This window comes from Kogia breviceps, chromosome 12, assembly GCF_026419965.1.
Source record: "Kogia breviceps isolate mKogBre1 chromosome 12, mKogBre1 haplotype 1, whole genome shotgun sequence".
Taxonomy (NCBI): Eukaryota; Metazoa; Chordata; class Mammalia; order Artiodactyla; family Physeteridae; genus Kogia; species Kogia breviceps.
The window spans coordinates 79,256,770-79,282,879 of record NC_081321.1 but is presented as its reverse complement, the minus strand read 5'-3'; the positions used below and the strand labels follow the sequence as shown (position 1 = coordinate 79,282,879).

Here is a 26,110-nt window from a genome sequence, read left to right as displayed (position 1 = left end):
AGCCACCATAATGAGAAGCCCGTGTACCGCAATGAAGAGCAGACCCCGCTCACTGCAACTAGAGAAAGCCCGTGTGCAGCAATGAAGACCCAATGCAACCAAAAATAAAATAAATAAATAAATTTGTTTTTAAAACATGTCATGGATTGGAATTTGGGAAACACTTACACACTTATTAGTTACATGACTCTGGGTAAGTAATTTATCCCACCCAAGCTTCAGTTTGTCTCTTCCTCAGAAGGGTCATTATTTTACTCAAGGTTATCTGGCTCATAATATAGGAGGAGAAACATAGATGAGTTTGGTAGAAAATTTAAAATAATTATTTGGATATAATTTACTTTAGGAGGGAAATATTTTACATTTGGATCAAATCTCAAAGCTGATATTATAATGTCTTACTTTTATTCCTCTTGCCAGGAGAAAAATCCTTAATTCTCTCTCAGATCCCCTTTGATTTCTTGTTATTAATTAAACCCTGTATATTCATTCTTATGATCCACGAGTCTTGCTAGCTATTTGCCAGTGATATTCAGGAGTAAAGTAAGCACAGAATACATCTTGATGGATGCTTTCTGGGAACACATTCTGGATGGGAATTTGACTACAAGACAAACCTCTTCAAAAAAAAAAAAAAGTGTGAGTCAAAGAAAATGTACATACTTTTTGGAGAGCTAATTAATATTTTAGATTCATAGCATATTTCCTAGAATATTTTAGTATTAATTGTCTTAAAACATGCTTAATTTATAATGAATGGTGAAACACTGAAAATATTTTTTTCAAGTAGAACATAGTTTAAAATTTACTTTTATTCTAATAGTAACATTAAGAATTAGTAAAGAGAAAATAGAAACTCTACTGAGTTTCCTCTTTCAGTTTTTTGAATTACTTGAAATAACACTTGAAGATGTCATAATAGACGTTGATTCCTTTTGGGTTGCAGAGATCGCTGGTAGCATAGGCTATCTCTCAGTTATATCTGCTATTACTTGTTTCCTGTGTATAACAACAGCACATGTGACAGCTTTCACAAAGATTCTTTACCTTTTTGGTTATCTTTCAGTATCTGATAGCTGGTTCCAACATTTTCTTTATTTATGGAGTTTATCTTAAAGGTAAAAAGCTCCTAAGATCGGTAACACGCACAGTCTGTGTCTGAATATGGTTTAATGAATGAGAAGAGATAGACTATACTTTTTAAAAGATCTTCTCACATACGCTATGATCAGTTTGTAAAGCAAGTGATATTTGTCTAACAACTATATAGTGGCAGTGCTGGCTTGAGGAGGAAGAATATAGTTTATAACTTTCTTAAGTAAACTAAACCAATTTTTGATCTCCTGTCTTGTTCAGTCACTTGTATGAGCAGAATCCTCTTACTCTTGCATTATATATAGGCAGGTGTCTCTCATGCATATTCTAGGACAAATCAAATGAGAAAGTACACATAAATGGGGATAATACTGTAAAAATCTTGGAAAAATTATAATGCATATGATACAGTTGGTGTATCAAAATGTACATACACTGTCACTCATACATGTTCTATCTCCATCCAAAGAGAATTTGAGCTGTTATCTCTATTTTGATAATTATGAGTCATACTGTGAAGACTAACTCAGTTATAAATGTATAATATAATTATAGTTCGCATTAGAGTACCTTTCTAGATAAGCTAGTGTGTTTACAGATTGATCGGTGGATTGAACCCAGGGAAAGAGGAATCTTGAATTTTATAGTTAGTGTGTTAAAATTAGGTTGAAAGTTTACAAACTTGGTTGATTTAAGCATACTGGCCTTAATACAGCTTTTCCTAATTATAAAATGAAATTTTTGCACTAAATTTACAAACTGAAATATAAGAAATGTTTTTTTCTAAAGTACTTTCAAAGAAAGAGAATTCTGAGCACATCAGATTTTTTTTTTAGTAACTGAGAAGGCACTGAATATTTCATTAAAAAAAAAACCCCTGTGAAACATTAATTCATCTCAGTTCCTCAGAAGTTAAAAATAGAATTACCATATAACCCAGTAGTTCCATTCCTAGGAATATATCCAAATAATTGAAACAAGTATTCAAACAGAATCTTGTACATGAATGTTTATATTTATAGCAGCACTGTTTACAGTAGCCAAAAGGTGGAAACAACTCTAATGTCCATCAACAGATGAATGTATAAACAAAATGTGACATATTCCAGGAATGGAGTATTATTCAACCATAAAATGGAATGAAGTACTGATACATGCTACAATATGGATGAATCTTGAAAACTGAAAGAAGCTAGACCCCAAAGGTCACATACTCTATGATTCCGTTTATATGAAATATCCAGAATAGGTAAATCCAGAGACAAAAAGCAACTGAGTGGTTGCCAGGGACTCAGGAGAGGGGGGAATGCGGAGTGACTGCGTAGTAGATACAGGGTCTCCTTTGGTAGTGATGAAAATATTTTGGAACTAAATAGAAGTGATGGTTGTACAACATTGTACATCTACCAAATAAAATGATTAATTTTATGTTAGTGAATTTCATCTCAGTAAAAACAGTTCATCTGAAAAATATCTTTTTCTCATAGATTCTTGATTTGCTTGCTAAAAGTCTTATTATGATTTTAGACATACAGAAAGTTATATTTCATGATGTCTTGAAGTAGTTAGTTAGCCTTACTCTGTAATGAGAAGGGTATTGAAATTATTGATTTGATGAGGACAGGTGACTAATTATGATGAAGAGAATAGATCACACTTATAGAAAGGCAAAAGTAGTGTTTTATTATACGTAAACTATTTGAGGCTTCCAAATGCAGCAATAACGAGAACAAAAAAACCCCCCAAAAGGCAAAGATTGAAATGGTCCAGTTTTCCAGATATTCAATTTCTTGTCCTTACTCCTCAGTCTGTGCACTGGGACAGTTTATCGTGTTGTTCAGAATTAACAAGACTAGTTTTATGGACATTGTGAGACATTGTCTTATTTCCAGGTTTCTCCCTTTCTCCTGGTAATCTGATACATCAGGGTCCCCAGCACCCCCCCCAGCTCCCCACCCACCCACCCACCCCCGGCCTGCACAGCAGGAGGTGAGCAGCAGGCAAGTGAGCAAAACTTCATCTGCGGCTCCCCATGGCTCGCGTTACTGCCTGAACCATCCCTCACCCCCACCCCACCCCACCCCCATCTGTGGAAAAATTGTCTTCCACGGAACCGGTCCCTGGTGCCAAGAAGGTTGGAGACCACTACAGTTTTTGACAATAGTGGATGACATTGGGTGTTCTAAGTAGTGCTAACTCCTCCAAATAGCACAAGGTCTGTGAGAGGATGAGGCTGAAAGCACAGACTTCATTGGATGTATATAGGGTCTGGAATAGGATCGGGTTAATAAGAGAGCTTACAAGAGCAGGATTAGGAACCAGGGAGTGAGTTAAGGCTACGAGGTTTTGGCTAAGAAATTCGTTCTCCTGATCATAGTAGTTCACATAATCAGAATATCCAAATAAATAAGATGTCAAGGGCTTCCCTGGTGGCGCAGTGGTTGAGAGTCCACCTGCCGATGCAGGGGACACGGGTTCGTGACCCGGTCCGGGAAGATCACACATGCCACGGAGCGGCTGGGCCCGTGAGCCATGGCCGCTGAGCCTGCGTGTCCGGAGCCTGTGCTCCGCAATGGGAGAGGCCACAACAGTGAGAGGCCCGCATACCGGGAAAAAAAAAAAGTCAAATTTCTTAGTGGAATCTAATGATTGCCATGTTATGATATTAAAAAATCATTGAAGTTCTTACTTGGAACTAATTACTTTATAGAATAGGAAAGATCTAGTGCAGGTTTTCATATAGATTTCCATTACTTTTAAAAATATATTGTGGTAAAATATATATAACCTGTAATTTACTATTTTAATCATTTTGAAGCATACAGTTTTAGTGTTATTACATACATTCACATTGTTGTGCAGCCACCAGCACTAACCATATGTAGGACTTTTTCATCTGCCCAGACTGAAACACTGTATGCATTAAACAGTAATTCCGGACTTGCCTGGTGGCACAGTGGTTGAGAATCCACCTGCCAATGCAGGAGACACAGGTTCGAGCTCTCGTCCGGGAAGATCCCACGTGCCACAGAGCAACTAAGCCCGTGTGCCACAACTGCTGAGCCAGCGTGCCACAACTACTGAGACTGTGCTCTAGAGCCCGTGAGCCCAGAGCCTGTGCTCCGCAACGAGAAGCCACCGCCATGAGAAGCCCTTGCACCGCAACCAAGAGTAGCCCCTGCTCGCCACAACCAGAGAAAGCCTGCAGGCAGCAATGAAGACCCAATGCAGCCAAAAATTAATTAATTAATTAAAATAAAAAACCAGAAAGATCAATAGTCTGTAATAACCTATATGGGAAAAGAATCTGAAAAACAATGGATACATGTATATGTGTAATTGAATCACTGTGCTGTACACCTAAAAGTAACACAACATTGTAAATCAACTATACTTCAATATAAAATAAAAATTATAGGGCTTCCCCGGTGGCGCAGTGGTTGAGAGTCCGCCTGCCGATGCAGGGGACGCGGGTTCGTGCCCCGGTCCGGGAAGATCCCACGTGCCGTGGAGTGGCTGGGCCCGTGAGCCGTGGCCGCTGAGCCTGTGCGTCTGGAGCCTGTGCTCTGCAACGGGAGAGGCCACAGTAGTGAGAAGCCCGTGTACCGCAAAAAAATAAATAAATAAATAAATAAAAATAAAAATTATAAAAAAACAAAACAGTAATTCCCCATTCTCTTCTCCCCTCAGGACCTGGTAACCACTATTCTCCTTTGTCTATTTGTCCTCTTGTGTTTGACTTATTTCATTTAGCATAATGCCTTAAAGGTTTCCACTTCTTTTTAAAATACAGAGTATTACTATCTTACTGAACTGTCCAGTTAATTGCTGTCATAATCTTGAAATGTGTGAATATTTGACCTCATCTAGTCCTATGACTTTGGCTACTATGTAATGTTGACTACACCAAAATTTGTCTCTCTAGTCAGGATTTTTTTGTGGATCTTTAGATTCATATCGAAATGCTTACTTGGCTTCTCCACATAGATACCTAATAAGAACCTTGAATTTAATACATATGACCAAACCACAAATCTTGATTTTCTTCCCCCCCAAATCGGCTTCTACTCTAACTTCCCTCATTTAACCTAAACCACTTAAAGCTAGAAATTCAGGAATTATCCTTGATTATTTTCTCTTTTACCTGTTCTTCCCTCCTCTACCGTTGTAGTTTCCTATATATTTACTACATAAATAACTTTAAAAAACTCACTGTTAATGATAGTCATTTGCATACTTGACACATTATTCCAATTGTCCTATCGCATACTGTATTTCATATATTTTTAACAGTCGCTCTATTGGAGATTTAAAATTTTTCTTTGGGTAATTTTTTTTTTTTTTTTTTTTTTTTGTGGTACGTGGGCCTTCCACTGTTGTGGCCTCTCCCGTTGCGGAGCACAGGCTCCGGACACGCAGGCTCAGCGGCCATGGCTCACGGGCCCAGCCGCTCCGCGGCATGTGGGATCTCCCTGGACCAGGGCACAAATCCGTGTCCCCTGCGTCAGCAGGCGAATTCTCAACCACTGCGCCACCAGGGAAGCCCTGGATAAATATTTTTAATGTAGGTTATCACTAAAAGCTGTGGTGGGGTGTGTAGAGTATGTATGAAAGTAATTTTGCAGCCATGTCTGCTGGCCTTCTGGTTCTGCCTTTGTGTAGTATATCCTAAATCTGCCCGCTTCTCTTCGTCTTAGTCCAGGTCACCATTTTTTGTTGCTTCAAGTACTATAAAATAGTCTCCTCCTGTTTCCCTTCTGTTGTTTTCCTATCATCTGTTCTCCAGCAGCAACTAGAGTGATGTTTAAAAATTTTTTAAATTTTTGATAATTGATTCAGAGGAAGTTGCAAAGGTAGTAGAGAGAGGTTGCTTGTACCTTCTCTCAGTAACCCCTCCCCTTTTGGTTACACCTTCTGTGACTATAGAACATTGTCAAACGCAGGAAATTAATATTGGAATAAAGTGTGAATATAATTCTATATCATTTTATCACGTGTGGATTCATGTAACCACCAGTGCAGTCAGGATAAAGAGCTACTCGGTTGCCACAAAGAGACCCCTCGCATGCTACTACACCTTTATAAGTCATCCCTGCCTCCTTACTTCCCACTATCCCTGACCCCTCACAGTGATATTTTTAAAACATGAATCAGATCATATTACCTCCTGCTTCAGAGCTACCATAACTGCTTCCAATCTCAGAGTGAAATCTCAGACTTCTGTGGTGACATATAAATCTGCTTCTCTCTCTGATCTTACTTAATAACAACACTGTTCCCACCACAATTATTACTATAGCTACACTTGCTTTCTGTTTCTCTGATGCAGTGGTTCTCAAAGTGTGACCCCTGGACGAGTAACATCAGCATCACCTGGGAATTTGTTAAAGATGCAAATTTTTGGATTCCATGCCTGACTTACTGAATCAGGAGGTCTCGGGGTGGGACCCAGAAATCTTGTGTTTTAACAGGTCTTTGAAGGTGATGCTGAAACATGCTAAAGTTTGAGGACCATTGCTCTAATACGTCAAACTCTTTGCCACATGCTGACTTCTCCAGTAGCTTTTCCCTTTGTCTGGAATATCTTCTAACCCACCACTCACCCATCTTCCTATGACTGGCTCTTTCTTGCATTTATACTTCTTTTGAAAATACCTCTACAGAGAGAACTTTTTTCAACATTCCGGTGTAAAATAACCACTCATTTATTTTCTACTACATCTCTATTTTAATCTTTTGCATATTACCTGTCATCTGATATTTTTCTTATTTATTAGTTTCTTATCTTTTATCCCCTTCAATAGATTTTATAGTTTCAAAGAGTAGTACCTTGTTTGTTTTGTTTACCTCTTCATGCCCAGGGCCTGGAAGAGTGCTTGTCAAATGGTAAGCACACAACAAATATCCCCTGAATAATTGAATGTATTTATGATCTCTGTTTTTTGTTTTGTTTTGTTTGCAATATTCCCCAGTACTATAAAGCTATGTTTCCCAGGATAACTTCAGAGAGCAACTAAAACAAATGTCTCTAGGCAGAATATTTATATATTATGATTCCAGGTATGGAATATTATAATCTAGAAAGAGAAGATGTTTCTTATAGTTCTAGCCTGTATCCCTGAGTGTTTGTAACTAATTTATATGTTTATGACAGATACCCTCTCCCTATTCATTATTAAATCATTGTTTGTTTTGCTAGGCTTAGGTTAAGATTCCCAAATCTTTGATCAGCTAGCTACTGCCAAGGAATGTACAGGCATGGGACATGGACTGATGTTCTGCATTACTAGTTATGCGTTTCCCCTACCTCCAGTCTGGTGTTCTACCCAGGGTTGATGACCTAGGCCTTGTGTGATCCTTGAGGGCTCTTTTGCCCCATCCTCTATCTCTCTCCTCCTTTTAGGCAGCCATTATTAGTTGAAGCACAAGCCCAGTGGCCTTCTTGGCTCATTTTTCATAAGCCCATGCCATGGTCTTTCTTGTTCTATGGATCTGAACTACCCGGTCCTGCCGTTGTTCTCTGTGTCTGATAAACCTTTACATGTAGAGGAATCTCCTCATCAGGAAATAATCCTTACTCCTGATTAGCGACTACAAAAGAAGAGCCAGCTGCATGTTAGAGGAGAAGATACTCAGCGAAGCCCACTTCTTTTTAAAATTCCTGACTACTACCAGTAAAAACGTAATTCTAATATAAAAGACTGTGTGTCACAGAAGACTTCATGTCCTTAACAGTTATCAAAGCTCTTTGGAGGTGGAAAGGCGTCATGAGATTCCCTATAAACATTATAAAACAGGATTTCCCTCATTTAGAGTTAAATAATTTTAAAGTATTTTTGTAATGTTTCTGCATGGTTATAGGCCTATGATTTTTAAAAAAAACTCTTTATAGTAAAAAATTCCAAATTTGAGGTAATAAATTTCAGAACTTCTATATTGATCTGTACTTAAGTACTTCTGTTTTATTTACTAACTTGACATACTGTTTTGAATGTCTAGCAAGTAGGGATATAAGTTACTTCAGGCCAGGACCATGTCTTTTATATTCTACAGCATGCCTAATCATAAAGCCTATATGAGGCAGTCAGTAAACATAGAATTATGGGAACAGTCTTGAGATGTATTAAAATAAACAGATCAGAAATCTTTGGGCTATATTAGTAATTTTGTGATTGCTAACCAATTTTGACAATATTAAAAATCAGTAATTAAATTACTAGATCAATTCCAAATAGTGAAGAATTTTCTGTATTTCTTCATAGAAATTATTTTAATTCTAGTACTTTATATACATAGCCAAAGAAATGAGGTTAAATGTAATGATCTCTATCATAATCTTTTGGTTTTTTTTCTCTCTTGCTTTCTCAATCCTTCTCATGTGATCCTGGATGGAATGATTTTTGGATACTCTTAACCACAGAACCTATCGTGAAGAATGGCAGACCTCCAACCTCTCACAGTATGCATTCCTTCCTCCACCAGTACACAGGGTCCTTCAAGAAGCCTCCATTGCGGAGACCACATAGCGTTATTGGAGGAAGCCTTGGCTCCTTCATGGCAATGCCCAGAAATGGAAGCAGATTAGGTAATTTGTTTTTTTTTTAAATTTTCTGACTGTAGCTTATGTCCATAGCTAGGTTTTAGTTGTATGCAAGTCAGCCAGCCTTTATTATCTAGTTTTTTTTGTAAGGTAAAAATTAAGTTGAGAATAAGAGAGAGAGCAGAAAGATGGAAGGGTCTAGAGAGGCAGTAGTGCTGACACTACAGAGGAGTAATATTTGAAAATCTGTCCATCAGGAAGAAAACAAAGCCCTTAAGAGGTGGATGCAGGATTTCAAGATGAATAGCAGTTTGAGATGGTGCTTAATTTAGGTTCATACTTAGTAACTCCAGATTATCACCATTTGATAGCTTAGTGTAATAATTAGTATATATGATTACCTGAGTTATTTTTACATCACTGTAATGTCTAATCACTGTGTCATTTTCAATATCTAGGAAAAATATATATCTGCAAGTTTCTGTTTATTTTTCTGGTCTTTTTTGATGGTTTCTTATTTATCATGTTTTGTTTTTAAAATGATTTTAAGTATAATTATTTTATAGTCTTATAACATAATTATATTTACTGAAGTTCCTGAGGGTTTTATTCTGCTTCTTGCTTTATCTCCTTACTCTAGACATAGCAGATTATTTTCTCATGTGTTTGGTTAATTTTAGGAGGATGAGCTTATTATCTACAGGGGGGTTTTTTCTGTGGCTTACACTGGTTCATGAGAGATGATGGTTAAAATTTTCAGAAATTTTGCAAGCTAATTGTTAAACATAGCCATTATTAAAATTTAAATTATATACACTTACAATTAAGTAAACTAAATTAAAAACAAAGGTAATGAATACTCAAGTCATTATTTCCTAATTATTTTACTACACTTTACTGTTGTCTATGCTTTGGGGGTTATTTATTTCTATTACATCTGGATAGTCAAAATACTGTGTCATGGTGTGCCCATTTCCCAACTGCATGTTCAGTGATGCCATGTGGGTAGCTTGAGGTTGGCCATGAATGGAGTATTTACCCCACAGAAATTGGAAAACACTTGAAATGAGGGCTTAATTTATTGTTCTCTTGATTGTCTAGACTAGGGGTTGGCAATTTTTTTCTGTAAAAGGGCTAGGCAGTAAAAATTTTTGAGGTTTTGTGGGCCATATATGGTCTATTGCATAATCTTTTTAAAATAATTCTTTAAAGATGCCAAAACCATTTTTAGCTCAGGGCCATACAAAAACAGGTCACATATGCTGATCCTTGGTCTAAACTTAAGAAAGTGATGTTGAAAATATTAGTAATACAGATTAAATTTAAAAGTGTGTTATCTTTCTGTAGCTGTTACATTGTGAATTACACAAAGATTGAGCCATTTGAGAAGTAATATTCTTCAGTTACTCAAAAACTATTACCTGATTCAGAAAAGAAGTTGCTCATACCAGTGACAAATTAGTAAAGTCTTGACATAAGCCTCCATCATTTCACTTTTGTCTTGACGGAAATGAAAATACCAAGTGGTATTCATTTCGGAACTATACCTGCTCGGTAATGACATGAGCTGTTTCTTGGTTGAGTCAGATGCTACTCAAGTATTTATTCATATTCTGAGATTAATATGCTCCTTTGTAGTCCTCATGCAGAAGAGCAGATTTCTTTTTTAAGTCTGCCTTTTACTGAAGATGTAGCTCTTTGAGAGTCTTGTGCCTTTCTAAAGGAGCTCTCATTTGCAGGTGGGACACCCCAGGCTTCATCTTTTATCTCATTGTGGCTGCTAAATCCAAGCACATTCTTACCAAGATAAGAAGCCCATCCCAAGAAAGTGACAGAGTCAGTTTTTGCATAACAACTTTGGACTTTCAGTTCTCTCTTTATCTTTGCTTCCTAGGTATTAAACATATATTCATGCAAACTTAGCTATACATTTTAAAGTATATTTTAATTCAGCATTTCCTTGAAGGAAGATTTTTAAATTTTGCTGGAAGTGGAAGGCATGGTTAAATTATCTTTAACATTTTAAAAGTGTGGCAGTAAAGAATGCTTGGCCTCAGATGTATTAAATACCATTGGATTAGGAATCAGTCACCCAATAAATACATTGACTTTCACTGCCATGTTAATATTTTGTTCAGATGGGATAAAATTTCTCCAGAAATCTCTGTGTCATTGAAGTATATTCTTAAATTATATATTGGCTTATTAAAAACCATTATTACTATTTGCAGCAGCTTATCAGTGTGAATAATAATTTTCTCATTAATGTGTTACCAAGACAAAATACAGAAATGTATGAATTCTAAGACTGATTTGATGAGACCCTGGAGTTCAATTTTTTTGTTAAACAGTTCTTATATTTGTATAAGTAAATGTTAACTAAAAGTTCAAATTTATAATTATGAAATACTATATTTATTTTACATGTTGATATTTCATATAACATTTCATTTGAAGGAAAAGGTCCAGTTGTTTAGTCCATTCTTTGATTCTTTTTAGTTAATATTTAATTCAGTAGAATATTTGTTGAGCCACCTACTAAGTATCATGAACTTTGTTGGGTTCTAGGAATAGGAAAGTGAATAAGCCGAATTCTTCCCCCAAGGATCTTGTAACTTGGTATAAAATAACGTGAACCAAAAAATGCTTTTCAGTGCAGTAGGAGTGCTAGGTGTGGGTTCAGTAGTCATCTGTGTCTGAGAGTAGAAAACACTTCACTGAGTGCTGCTGACATATGTGCATAGTTTTGAAGAATGGGTTCACCAAATTGATAAAATGAAGAAAGGCATCTCTTACAGATAAGAAAAAAAAAGCTTGTTAAAGCACTGCAGTGTGAAACAACATGATACTTTGGGGGGAGTGAATAATTCTGTGGAGAGGACTGGTGGCAAGAGATGTGTTTGAGATCTAGCATTTGTTTCTGGTGGGCTGCTCTAGATGAATTAGAGGATGATTGACAAATGCAAATTTATGAGCAGATACGCAAGTATACAAGTTTGTTTTTAATATTCCCCAATGGAATTAATCTCCCTCCCCTCTACCCCCATTTATCTTTTATCCCTATTTTTAAAATATCATAATCTACCTTGTATTGTAAGTGAAATATGTTTTGGCCCCCAGTAGATTTTGTGGTACTTGTTTTGTAGTTATGATACACAGTAGCTAATCAGTGAATACTTTTTGAATTGTTGTTTTTTAACACAGGGGGGTGGGAAGCTGCATTAGCAGCTGTAAAACAGTATTTAAAAAGAATATTCAAAGAACCAGTTCATTTGGCTATAGACCCAATAGCCCATTATTTCATGGAAAGAATACTAAAATAAAAGACCAGGTTTCTATTTTAGGTCTGCCTTTAAGCTCTGTGACCTTTGAAAGTCATTTAACCTTTCAAGGTCTCAGTTTCCAGATCTGGAAAATAAGAGAATTGACTAAAATAATCCTCGAGTGTTATTTTCGGTCTCTAATTTTAATATTCAACTCTTGGTAATAACTTGAATGTATAACTTTTCATAATCTGAGAGCATAAAAGGATTTATACTACTGTTTTAGGACATTTGTTCTAAGTGTGCCATTTTTATTAACTGCACACCTATGGTACCCAGAATGTAAAAGACTTCTTATGCTATGATTTTTATGTGTTGGCTGTCTACATCTTACCTGTGGTGATAATAAATTAAGTGAAATAGTAGAATTTAATACATGTATTCTAAGATAAATGATGTTTCATTTTCTGATACAGATATTGTTCATGAAAATCTGAAAATGGGATCAGATGGTGAGAGTGACCAAGCTTCTGGGACATCATCTGATGAAGTCCAGTCACCTACGGGTGTTTGTCTTAGAAATCGTATACATAGACGGATCTCAATGGAGGTACCATTTGAAAAATACAAATATGCCTGTGTTTGTATGTAAACATATATATGTATAAATATGCATATATAAATGTGTGTGTATATATATATATACATATATATATATGTATGTATGTCAAACAGAATAAATGCCTATTTGAAAATGTTGATTAGGGCAGTGACACCTGTAAGAAAGTTGTTTCTTTGCATTAGCAAAATGTAGTCTGTGAATATTATTTTTTTCTAATTATCTACTATACCAAGGCAAGTATACATTAATTATACTTAAACATTCTGCAAAATACTATGTAGGGTCTCTGTAAGGGATATGTGGATTTTCAAAAGTTTCAGAAATCCAGGATGATACATTAGGAAAGTCTTCTTTGTAGAAAATATTTTAATTTTATTTTTGAGATTCATCTAGATACTACAAATTTTATAAATATTTTATTTCAGATTTCAAAAGGTATACATAAAATAAGCACCAGCTTTTTTTCCTTGCTTTATATTATAAATATGGATATCACTTCCTTTATGGTTTATTACACCTACTGATCTCTGTAGCACATATAAGTTATTTCTCCATGTAAAAGGATGAAGAGCTCATTTCCTTTTCTTTGTCAATGTTATGTATAACCTTGAGAACAGAAGTTGATTATGAAGATTATTATTTCCATATATATTGTAGATTAAAATAATTTTCTCCAAAAAATTGAACATGTTTTAAAATAAGAATATTGTTATTTTTTGAGTGCTGTTGAGTTAATGATGATTAGGATATTTATCCTGTTGGTTGATTGTATTTTCACTGATCAAAGATTGCTTCTGAATCAGTTACAGAAAACAATATCAGTTTCTAAATGGTAAAAATAGCATTTTCAACTACTGAAATCAACCTGATATCTGTTCATATCACTGTATAAATTATATCACAGTAGTAATAAAAGGGCTTCACTGGTAGCGCAGTGGTTCAGAATCTGCCTGCCAGTGCAGGGGACACGGGTTCGAGCCCTGGTCTGGGAAGATCCACATGCTGCGGAGCAACTAAGCCCATGTGCCACAACTACCGAAGCCTGTGTGCCTAGAGCCTGTGCTCCACAACAAGAGAAGCCACGGCAATGAGAAGCCCGCGCACCGCAACAGAGTAGACCCCGCTCGCCGCAACTAGAGAAAGATTGCACACAGCAACAGACCCAACGCAGCCAAAAATAAATAAATAAAATAAATAAATTTATTTTAAAAAATAGTAATAAAAATGTTATTTTTCTTCACCATATATGTGATTTTCTTTATCATATGTTTAAAAATTTTATTTAATATTAGGATCTATATCTGGACTTTCTCATTCTTCCATTGAGCTATATATATTTTTCCCCCAAAGAGACAAACTCTTGGTTATGTTTTTTTTTATTGTATAATTTAGTATCTGGAAAGACTTCTTTCTTAACACCCACGAACCCCCACATCTATACTTCTACTTATTTGAGAATGTTTCTGGATATTTTCTATTTATTCATCTAGATAAATTGTAAACATTTTGTTTCATTCCAAGAATAATCTGACTGTGATTTGTTTAGGGTTACGTAAAATATAAAACTAATATGGGAGGATTATCATCATTTTAATTCTCTTATTATTTGAGAACATGATATAAATCTATACTTAAGCCATATATCTCTCAATAAATATGCATACAGTTCCTGTACATCTCAATTTTGTTTCATAGTTTGGTTACTATTTTGAACAGTAGGGATTTATTTTTAAAGGATTTATGTTTCTTGTTGTGATAATATAGGCAAGATCTCTTTTTATGTTTCTCCCAGTTCACATAATACAGTGAAATAGAAATGCCTTTTACTTACTTCTTTCCATTGGCATAGCAATAATAAAATATTTCAACTGTCTCACTGTTTTGCATGCAAAATCATACAATATCCACTTGGTTATTTAAACCAATCGCATTTTGTGGTAGACTTTGCCTATTCTTACTATGGTATGTCAAAATTATTTCCATGTTGAATTTATCAGTGAAGGGACTCGGAAATAACTGGGTTGTAGAATACCATTTCTGTTAAACTATATTGTATACTTTTGCTTACAGTAAATAAATACATTGGCATTCAGTATATTATATATAATCAATGTAGGTAACTTTACAATTGCAATAAAACTTTATAGTTGTTGATCACTAAGAAATAATATGTTAGAGTCCATGAATCCAAAAGTAAAATGCCCTTGTCTTTTCTGTTTGTGGTTACCTACAAATATCTTTTTTTCCTGCTTTTTTAAAGGATTTAAATAAGCGGTTGTCACTGCCTGCGGATATCAGAATACCTGATGGATATCTTGAAAAGTTGCAGATAAACAGTCCACCATTTGATCAACCAATGAGCCGAAGGTCTCGGAGAGCTTCCTTAGTAAGTTTTTAAGTCTACTATACCTGCACCATCAGATCTGGTTGTTTGATTTTCTGGGTATAAACATTTTATATTAATTTTTATATTTAATTGTTGAATAGCTAAAGTTTATTATGTTGCTTTCTGGATTTTGTCATTTTCCCTTCTTAAGGGTTTAAAGATATTATATTTGAATAGAATTTAAGGTATATTTTATTTTTTGGTAAATTTTACTGATACATGCTAGATGTACAGAATATGTACTAGGTATGTTAGTATTTATTACTATATACTAGATATACAGAAAAGTACATAAACCATAATTGTATAGCTCCATGAATTTTTGTAATGTTAACATACCTGTGTAACAAGTACCCAGATAAATGAAATTCCAAAAATCCCAGAAAACCTGTCCTGCCACTTCTTTGTTCACTTTCTACCCTCACTTCCTCAACTTTAGCCATTATCCCTGCCTTCTAATGCCAAAGATTAGTTTTACCTATATGTTTCCCACTGTTTTGATTATATTATGTTTATAGTGTTTTAATATCAGGAAAGATTTCTTTATTCTCATTTACATACACATTCTTATTTATTTTAAAAATGCATTTTATATTCTTTTTCTGATTATTCTTAAACTTTTGAACTTTATATAATTATGAATATACAAATTATTAAAATACATTTTATTCAAATATATAAAAATGTGCATTTATACAAGTTTATATATATAGTATACAATAAATATCTTATTATGTATGTATTATGTATGTACACAATGTGTATTCTTTTGTGATTGACTTCTTTTGTTCAGTGTTGTGCTTGTTTTTCATTTAGGTTATTGCATGTGGTTATGTAATTCATTTGTTCTTTTTGTTGCATGGTTTTCCATTGTGTGAGTATGCTATATTTTATCCAGTCTTCTGTTGATGGATGTTTACATTTGAGTTATTTTTAGTTTTGGCTATGATCAAATATTGCTTCTATCACTATTCCTGTTCATGTGTTTCGGTTAACATATGTAAGCATTTCTGTTGGTTGCGTATCTAGGAGTGGAATTGTTGGATCAGATTGTATGCATATATTCAGCTCTTCTAGGTATTGTCAAAATAGTTTCCAAAGTGATTATACCATTTTACACTACCATCACCAGTATATGAGAGTTCTAGTTGCTCTCCATGCAGTTTTTTTAAATATAAATTTATTTATTTATTCATTTTTGGCTACGTTGGGTCTTTGTTGCTGTGCACAGGCTTTCTCTAGTTGCAGAGAGCGGGGGCTACTCTTCGTTGCGGTGTGCAGGCTTCTCATTGCGGTGGCTTCTCTTGTTGCAGAGCACAGGCTCTAGGCACGCGGGCCTCAGTAGTTATGGCTCGAGGGCTCTAGAGCACAGGCTCGGTGCACAGGCTTAGGCATGTGAGATCTTCCTGGACCAGGGATTGAACCCTTGTCTCCTGCATTGGCAGGCAGATTCTTAACCACTACGCCACCAGGGAAGCCCCTCTCCATTCGATTTTCTGATATTGTTCTTTTTTTTTTCCCCGGCACGCGGGCCTCTCACTGTCATGGCCTCTCCGGCCGCGGAGCACAGGCTCCAGACACACAGGCTCAGCGGCCCTGGCTCACGGCTCACGGGCCCAGCCGCTCTGCGGCATGTGGATCCTCCCAGACCAGGGCACAAACCCGTGTCCACTGCATCGGCAGGCAGACTCCCAACCGCTGAGCCACCAGGGAAGCCCTCTTCCTTTTTCTTTTTCTTTTTTTTTTTTTTTTTTTTTTTTTTTTTTTTTTTTTTTTTTTTTTTTTTTTTTTTTTGTGGTATGCGGGCCTCTCACTGCTGTGGCCTCTCCCGTTGCGGAGCACAGGCTCTGGACGCGCAGGCCTAGCGGCCATGGCTCACGGGCTTAGTTGCTCCGCGGCATGTGGGATCTTCCCGGACCAGGGCACGAACCCGTGTCTCCTGCATCGGCAGGCGGATTCTCAACCACTGCGCCACCAGGGAAGCCCGCCCTCTTCCTTTTAAAAAAAATTTTTTAAAAACTTTTCTGGTGAGTGTATAGTGCTATCTCATTGTGGTTTTATTTTTCATTTTCCTGATGCCTTAAGTTGAACACCTTTCTAATATTTATTGGCCATTTAGATATCCTCTTCTTTGAATTAAGTGTTCAAGTCTATTATGTCTTTACTCTTGGACTTTTTGCCTTTTTCTTATTGGTTTGTTAGGAATTCTTTATACATATAAAGGACCTTTGTCAGTCTTGCAAATATCTTCTCCCAATCTGTAGCAGTTGACCCAGCACTGCTTATTGAAAGGATAGCTTTCCCCATTGCATTGTCACCTTTGACATAAATTGAGATGATTGTGTATGTGAGGATCTGTTTTGGATGACTTTAGTTCTATGGTAGAAGAATATATAAAGTACTATGAGACAATTAGAGACAGCAAGTAAAATGTCTTTGCACATCACAGGCTTACAGAGGTGATAGTGCTTAAGCTGGCTCTAGAAGGATGGGTAGTTATTTGACATTCACCATTATACAACAAGGTTAAAGTGTAATACCAACTTGACTTTGGTATAGGTTTATGATCATGATAGTTTTGTATTGCTGCTTAAGACATTCTTTATTCAAATAACTTTGTCATTTAATTACTAGCTTGCAAGTATTCTTTGGTTATCAATTTTTATTAAAGATCAGTACTTAAGATAAGTTTTGGAGTTAGTAAATATTTCAGATTGGGACTAAAGGTATGGTTTAATCACCAAAGCTATCATCTAAGACCTGTCTTTTTCAGTGTATATGAAATTAAGGAAAACAGTGCCCTCTAATGAATGTTAAGTGACTGGAGTTTTCATTGTGTTGAGTGTTCCTAGCTACCTCCCTTGCTTTTTGATCTGAAATGGCTTATAGATTTCAGATTAATCATGCCAGCTCTGTTTTGGTTTCTATTGATTCATCCTTTTCATTTTCTATCTACCTTACTAAAGCCATGGTTTCTTTGAAGTATATTAGAAAATTATTCTTCAATACCCTAGGTTTATATGTGAAGGGGAAGGATTAGGGAATGCATGGAAAGGAGATGGGAAAAGAAAAATATTCTTCACATTTGTTAGAGCTCATGTTTCCATGGATGATATACTCTTTATCTTAAAAAAAAGTTTTTCAAGACAAAATATAAAATTTTGTCTTTTTAAAAGGATAAAACTTTGTTTTTTTTTTGTTTTTAATAGCGGTGTATTATAAGTAGGGTAGTAAAAATAACATAAATCCTTTGTTTGAGTAGGAAATAAGAAACCAGTCAGAGTTCATTTCTGGTAGAGAAAGACATACAATAGGGCTGATTGGTTCTTCTATGAATTTATGATCATCAGCCTTAGTTGGATTCTCAGTATGGCTTGGCTACCCTATTGTATTATATTTCTCTGGTTAATTCTTCCCCTCTCCGAAGCAGATGACCTCTCCCACTACATGACAAAGAGAGAAGCCACTAACCAGAAACCCTCTCATTTTCTGAATTACACTAATTCTCTTTCCTTTCTTTAATATTGAGGAATTGTCCTTCTTCCTATCCCATCTCCTCAGGATGCTTAGAATATTTGTTATTCCTATACACTAATGTATAGTCAGTTTCCCTCTCTTGCTGAATCCTTTCTATTGGCTTTTTTTTTTTTTTTTTTTTTTTTTTGCGGTACGCAGACCTCTCACTGCTGTGGCCTCTCCCGTTGCGGAGCACAGGCTCCAGACGCGCAGGCTCAGCGGCCATGGCTCACGGGCTCAGCCGCTCCGTGGCATGTGGGATCTTCCCGGACCGGGGCACAAACCCGTGTCCCCTGCATCGACAGGCGGACGCTCAACCACTGTGCCACCAGGGAGGCCCTCTATTGGCTTTTTATTTAAATAAGTTTTTTTTATTTTAGAGTAGTTACAGATTTACAGAAAAATTTAAAAGATCATATAGAGAGTTCCCATATACCACATACTCAGTTACCCCTGTTATTAACATTTTACATTACTTTAGTACATTTTTCACAACTAAGGAAACCAATATTGGTACATTACTATTAATTAAACTCCATACTTTGTTCAAATTTCCCTAGTTTTCCACTAATATCTTTTTTTCCCCAGGATCCCATCCAGAACACCACATTACATTTAGTCATTCTGTCTCATGTTAAAGACATTGGTTATTAGATTGGTGACATGTTATTTAATATTCAGTTATAGTTGATAAGAAATGGAATATTCTAACTCTTAACATACTGAGTTAAACATTAGATTAGTGGGAAAGCCCATAGGCAGATAGTGATTTGTTAGAGCATTGTTGCACTTAAGTGATGGCATGCCCCGTGGAAGTTTTGTAAGAGTGTTAAGTGTAGCTTCAGTAGACTAAGTCTGTATATGAAAGTTTGTCTCATTTTATTGAAGTTTATGAAGTTTAAGTTATACACATTTTAAGAATCTGCCTCTTCCTAAACAATAAGTTTTGGATTCCTCATTCATGACTTTACCAATATATATCATATGTAGTCCTTGTTTCTAAGAACAGGTGAGAAAATAGTGTATCAAGTCCTGATGTCTCTCAGAAATAATAAATATATTATGTGGTGTGGAAGTGAGGTTCAAAGTCCACCCACAACTTAATTTGCCTTTGGCATATTATGGACAGACAGGGTTAAGGTAGTATCATGATGATGATGACAGCACATTTTTGTAAGACAAATGATCAAGTAGAATAGAGATTATCAGTCTCTTTTCTGCCCCCCACATATCTAAGAACACATTTCTGTCAGTAACAGTAACTCGGTAAATCTCACAGGGAGGGAAATGGATGTTTGAAAAGTCTCTCTTTGCCCCCAGTGTTTCTTATATACACATTCACTTTTAGAATGGCATCTATAGAACTTTTGCACTTATCCAGTTGTTTTGAAGCTCAATTAGAACTGCATTGCTGACATGTTAATACATCTTTATAACTTTGATAGAGTGATTATATTGCCAGAGCCAAAGTAATCAAGAAATACCCCATAATACTTGATGCTACTTACGAGTTACCCTGAATTATAGGAATCTGGCTATTATAAATTATATTTTTGTTTAATTTTCATGTGCTTATGGTATGAGCTGATTGAACAGTAATTTGCTTGGTTTTCCAAAAAGCCAAGTATTCTCTTAGAGCAATGAAGTATGAGAAAAAATTATCTTTGTTTAGAAAGCAGAATTAAGGAAATGTTTATGTTGTATTAAAATACAAAGCTTACTGTTCCATTCCTTTAGCTGTTATTTCTGTTTTTATGAGACTTAAAAAATATTCTAAAGTAATCTAGGATGGAACTCAGTCTAGATTGTGAACTTACGAAAGCAGGAATCATATGTGTCTTCTTTACTATATCCCCAGTACCTAGCATTGTGCTTGGTAAATATTGAATAAATGAGCTTTGTCCTCTGTCCTCTGAATAATTTCCGTAGGAGAGCGTGTCAACAAGCTAGTCATTATATCTATTGTTAATCTTGTCACGTTCAGCAGATAAAAATGCAAGCAAAATTTTCTAGAAATTCCATATAAAGATTCAGTAAGTAATATTTGGATGTAATTATTAAATCCTAAAGGTTGGGAATCATTAAAATGTGAGGTGGGTACACTTTACTCTGAATTGGGTTGTGGCAGATAATTCCAGTATTTACCTTCTTTTTAAAAAGCAGACTTTTAGCATATTTTAATGATCTCACTAAGTTTCATTCTTTGAAGAGTGACTCTTTATAATGTTAATTTTTGATGCATCTCTTACAGTTTATTCCTTATATACTTTATATGATACAGTAAATCTCTACATTTTTATCGTTATAATCTTGAATTTATAGTTCGTTTACACACTCTTTAAAGCAAATTTCAGCATTTTTGTCATAGTCACCATTGGACCAAAGTGTACTTGATCTTTTAAGGGCATGCCAGTATTTATTCACTTAAGGTAAAAGAATGAATAAGAAAATTTCTCAACTCCTGATAAGAAAAAGTTCCCAGGAATTCCCTGGTGGTCCAGTGGTTAGGACTCTGTGCTTTCACTGCTGAGGGCACAGGTTCAATTCCTGGTCAGGGAACTAAGATCCCACAAGCCACGCAACTAGCCCCCCCCCCAAAAAAAGTTCCTAGCTTGTAGTTATATTTTTCTATGTGCTTCTTATTGTTACAGATGACAACATTTTTATTATATTTTGGGGGGGGATGTTTATTATTTTGTTCATACTAGTTTCCATTTATTCTTTAAATATAGTTCTTTTTTCCATCATAAAGAAATGTGATATGAGACTTAAAATTCATGGCAGAATAGTTCCATGTTTGTGAATTTAATCACCTGAATTCTAGAGATAGGTATAAGAAAATAAACACATTCTATCGTAGTTTATGTGACCTTGGTAATTAGCCATTTTTCAAGTGTTATATGTAAATAGACTATAAAAACATGTAAAGTCAAAAGGTTATTCAGAATCAGGTTCTCATGCACCAGATGGTGGGCTGTTTGCCACATTTTCCTTATTAAAATAAAAAACTCCATTTGTATTTAGCAAGTGTTGTCTAGTGTAGTTTTACCTTATTATTCTGTATAATAATTATTTTTTATTTATTATTATTATTATTATTTTTGCGGTACACGGACCTCTCACTGTTGTGGCCTCTCCCGTTGTGGAGCACAGGCTCCGGGCGCGCAGGCTCAGCCGCCATGGCTCACGGGCCCAGCCGCTCTGCGGCATGTGGGATCTTCCCGGACTGGGGCACGAACCCACGTCCCCTGCATCGGCAGGCGGACTCAACCACTGCGCCACCAGGGAAGCCCTCTGTATAATTATTGATAATAGAAAGCAAGGACTTAATATCTGTGAGTCATATATAAGATAGTGCATGGGTGGATGGTGCATGATGGTTCCAAAATTTCACTTTTTTAATTAAAATTTTTAAAAAAATACCATATATTTTTAAAAGTCTCTTAGAGTGCAGAAAGAAGCAATTTTTCAGTCATTCAATAATACTGCCTGTGACCACAGTTTTCATTAGTTTACCAAAATTGAATTAAGTACTATTAGATAGGCAGTTTTCTTCATGGCTTTTATTTTATTTTATTTTAAATTTATTTTATTTATTTATTTTTGGCTGTGTTGGGCCTTCGTTGCTGCACACGGGCTTTCTCTAGTTGCGGTGAGCTGGGAGCTACTCTTTGTTGCGGTATGTGTGCTTTTTATTGCAGTGGCTTCTCATTGTGGAGCACAGGCTCTAGGCACGCGGGCTTCAGTAGTTGTGGCACAAGGGCTCGGTAGAGCACAGCCTCAGTAGATGTGGTGCACGGGCTTAGTTGCTCTGCAGCATGTGGGATCTTCTTGGACCAGGGCTCAAACCTGTGTCCCCTGCATTGGCAGGCGGATTCTTTTTTTTTTTTTCTTTTTTCCCCCCGGTACGTGGGCCTCACTGTTGTGGCCTCTCCTGCCATGGCTCACGGGCCTAGCCACTCCATGGCATGTGTGATCTTCCCGGACCAGGGCATGAACCCATGTCCCCTGCATTGGCAGGCGGACTCTCAACCACTGAGCCACCAGGGAAGCCTGACAGGTGGATTCTTAACCACTGCACCACCAAGGAATTCCCTGAGTGGCTTTTAAATTGATACATATACTTGTAACAAAAGGATAGAAACAGTTCCTTTGAGAGGCCTCTGCTACTTCTGCCCATTCAGTTTGGGGCAGTTTATCCTTTTGTTCCAAGCCGTGAGAGATGTTAAGTCAAATTGTCAAGTATCATTTTTATCTTATTCAACACCTCCAGAAAAAATTGTGTATTTGAACCTCCAGAATTTGACTAAAATATAGTATTTAATGATCCAGCCTTATTTTAATACACCTTTGAGAGCTGAGGTTATATATAAAAGAACATTATTCCTTTCACTGGCTATTTATTTAAGGGCATTAGTATCACTCTAAAGTGAGAAGTGAATTTTTAGAATCTTATTGCCTTTTGCACTATCTACAAAGGGTTACTAGAAAGCAGTTTAAGAAAATTCTTATTCTTCTCCTCTGTTTAACATTTTCCCCCCCAGTTTCTGCTCTCTCAATCCCTAAATTTTTATCACTTTGTTTTTTCTTTTTTTCCTAAATCTTTTGTGTTAGGGCTTTTTGTTCTGTGTGTTTTTAGTTTTTAAATACTGGGTTTCTATTACATATTTAAGTATTCCATCTATCTCATTTACTGACTCCATAGAAAGTAGGCAAACAATCTCAAGGTTTAAAAGCAATGGTTTTAAGAACTCACTTTTAAACCCCTTTTTTTGGGGATGGAGGGGACTGATTTAGATTTATATTGCTTCTTCTGTGTTAGCCATTTCCTGATTCATAATGGAGTGTGACTTGCAGTTGTCTTTTTTATTATATTTTAGTGGGAAAACCTGAAATAAATAGTATTTTGTTCTTTGCAGGCCTTCCTAGGGAACACAAAGATTGGTGAAGGAAAATATGTAGGAAAATTGTTTATTTTGCAGTTTTGTTAAAAAGAAAATCATGTAGTTACTTTTTATAAAATTCTTTAGTATCTTAAAATGCCTGTGGTATCTTAAAATCTCAGGATCTTAAAATAGGACAAAATTTTTTCATAGCAGAATTTTTTCTAATTAATTTTTATTGGAGTATAGTTGCTTTACAATGTTGTGTTAGTTTCTACTGCACAGCAGAATGAATCAGCCATACATATACGTATATTCCCCTCCCTTTTGGATTTCCCTCCCATTTAGGACACCACAGTGCATTAAGTAGAGTTCCCTGTGCTATACAGTATGGTCCTCTCAGTTGTCTATTTTATACATAGTATCAGTAGTGTATATGTATCAATCCCAATCTCTCATTTCTTCCCACCCCACCCCTTTTCCCCTTGGTATCCATACATTTGTCCTCTACGTGTCTGTCTCTATTTCTGCTTTGCAAATAAGGTAATCTATACCATTTTTCTAGATTCCACATATATGCATTAATATATATTTGTTTTTCTCTTTTTTATTTTTATACAACAGTTTCTTATTTATCTGTTTTATACGTATTAGTGTATATATGTCAGTCCCAATTTACCAATTCATCCCCCACCCCTGGCCTCCTTTCCCTCCCTTGGTGTCCATAGGGTGTGCTCTACATCTGTGTCTCTATTTGTGCCTTGCAAACTAGTTCATTTGTACCACTTTTCAAGATTTCACATATATGCTTTGATATACGATATTTGTTTTTCTCTTTCTGATTTATTTCACTCTGTATGACTCTCTAGGTCCATCCACATCTCTACAAATGACCCAGTTTTGTTCCTTTTATGGCTGAGTAATATTCCATTGTATATATGTACCACATCTTCTTTACCCATTCCTCTGTTGATGGACATTTAGGTTGCTTCCATATCCTGGCTATTGTAAATAGTGCCGCTGTGAACATTGTGGTATGTGTATCATTTTGAATTATGGTTTTCTCTGGGTATATGCCCAGTAGTGGGATTGCTGGATCATATGGTAATTCTGTTTTTAGTTTTTTAAGGAACCTCCATACTGTTTTCCATAGTGGCTGTATCAATTTACATTCCCACCAACAGTGCAAAAGGGTTCCCTTTTCTCCACACCTTCTCCAGCATTTATTGTTTGTAGATTTTTTGATGATGCCCATTCTGACCAGTGTTAGGTGATAGATACGTCATTGTAGTTTCGATAATAGCAGAATGTTTTTTGTTTGTTTTTATTCATTTTTGGCTGTGTTGGGTCTTCGTTGCTGTGTGCAGGCTTTCTCTAGTTGCAGCGAGTGGGGGCTACTCTTCGTTGTGGTGCATGGGCTTCTCACTGTGGTAGCTTCTCATTGCAGAGCATGGGCTCTAGGTGTGCGGGCTTCAGTAGTTGCAGCATGCAGGCTCAGTAGTTGTGGCTTGTGGGCTCTAGAGCAGAGGCTCAGTAGTTGTGGCACACAGGCTTAGTTGCTCTGCAGCATGTGGGATCTTCCCTGACCAGGGATCGAACCCATGCCTCCTGCATTGGCAGGTGGATTCTTAACCACTGCACCACTAGGGATGACCCCATAGCAGAATGTTAATCGATCTATGTAAAAGATAGACAGTTTTAATTGTGAACTTTAATATTTTTGAACCTTTGAATGTTCCAGTTTTAAAAATTTATTTTAAAATTTGACAGATGTTCAACAATTTAATTATAATCAGATATTTCTATTCCAAGACACTCTTCAGAGCAGCAGGAGAGTTTCAGAAATTGAGGCAGTGATGAATTGAAATTTTAAGAATACTAAATTTATAATTGTTTGCTTTCAGTCAGAAATTGGGTTTGGAAAAATGGAAACCTACATCAAATTGGAAAAGCTTGGAGAGGTAAGTTAACACTTATTTCAAACATGTAAGGTGCATTTTTTTTTCTTGTTCATCATCTAAAAGATTATATCTTGTTCTGAAAAAGCAACAATGTTAGAAGGAAAACCCCTTTAATTCTTGAAATCATCCCATCAGTGTGAGAAGAAATGGATTTTTTAATAGCCTTATAACCTGCTATTGAAGCATAAAATATTGTGCTTTCTTGGTAACAAGATAGACATTTATTTGTTAGTTAGCTTCCTGGTATTCTTTGTCTGTGCCATCATGTGGGAAATTGCATATGTTCAAACTTGTGAAAAATCAAAATACTATCTTTAAGTTTAAAGACACATCTCATTAAAGGTTAAGGAAATTCTTGACCCATAAGACCTTGGTTTTCTTGAAGTTGCTACTAGTACTGACTAATTTTGAAATGGTCTACCTCCCAGAGTGAGAAAGTGAGAAGAAAATAATAGAATTAGGTACAAGGGAGGCCTTAAGGGAGTTTGAGAACTATCCTGGCAATGATAGAAGAAATCTACAGAATATATTTGTTCCTTAAAGGAGAGCTCTAGCATACAAAGATTCTGAAAAGTCTGAAAACGGGTAAAATTTCACAATATGTTAGTTAAATTTTCAGTTTTCACTTACTATGCTTAATTAATTTCCTCAATCTCCACATACCATTGCAGTTAAAGTACCTTTGATTCCAAATCTATTGATTCAGTTATTAATCTAATACGAAGTACAAAAAGTAAATTAAATATTCTCCTTATGTTTTCATACCTTTGAAGCACTCTGTAGGGTTGCATGAGTTAGGGAAGCTGTGTGTATGGAACTGAAAGTCCTCTTAGCTATAGGAAAA

The 26,110-nt window shown here is 36.0% G+C and overlaps 1 protein-coding gene across 3 annotated transcripts in view; it reads left to right on the top strand.

Annotated features, from left to right (window-relative positions):
• Positions 1–26,110, top strand: part of CDK17 (cyclin dependent kinase 17) — a 100,945-nt gene that overhangs the window by 55,695 nt on the left and 19,140 nt on the right. For 2 of the 3 annotated variants that reach the window (XM_059082502.2, XM_067009921.1), the window contains 4 exons: positions 8,516–8,680; positions 12,375–12,508; positions 14,781–14,906; positions 25,210–25,266. In XM_059082502.2, the coding sequence (XP_058938485.1) occupies positions 8,516–8,680; positions 12,375–12,508; positions 14,781–14,906; positions 25,210–25,266 (482 nt within the window). Of the gene's footprint in view, positions 1–8,515; positions 8,681–10,464; positions 10,530–12,374; positions 12,509–14,780; positions 14,907–25,209; positions 25,267–26,110 lie in introns of those variants that run through there. The other variant, XM_067009922.1, reaches the window with a different exon arrangement.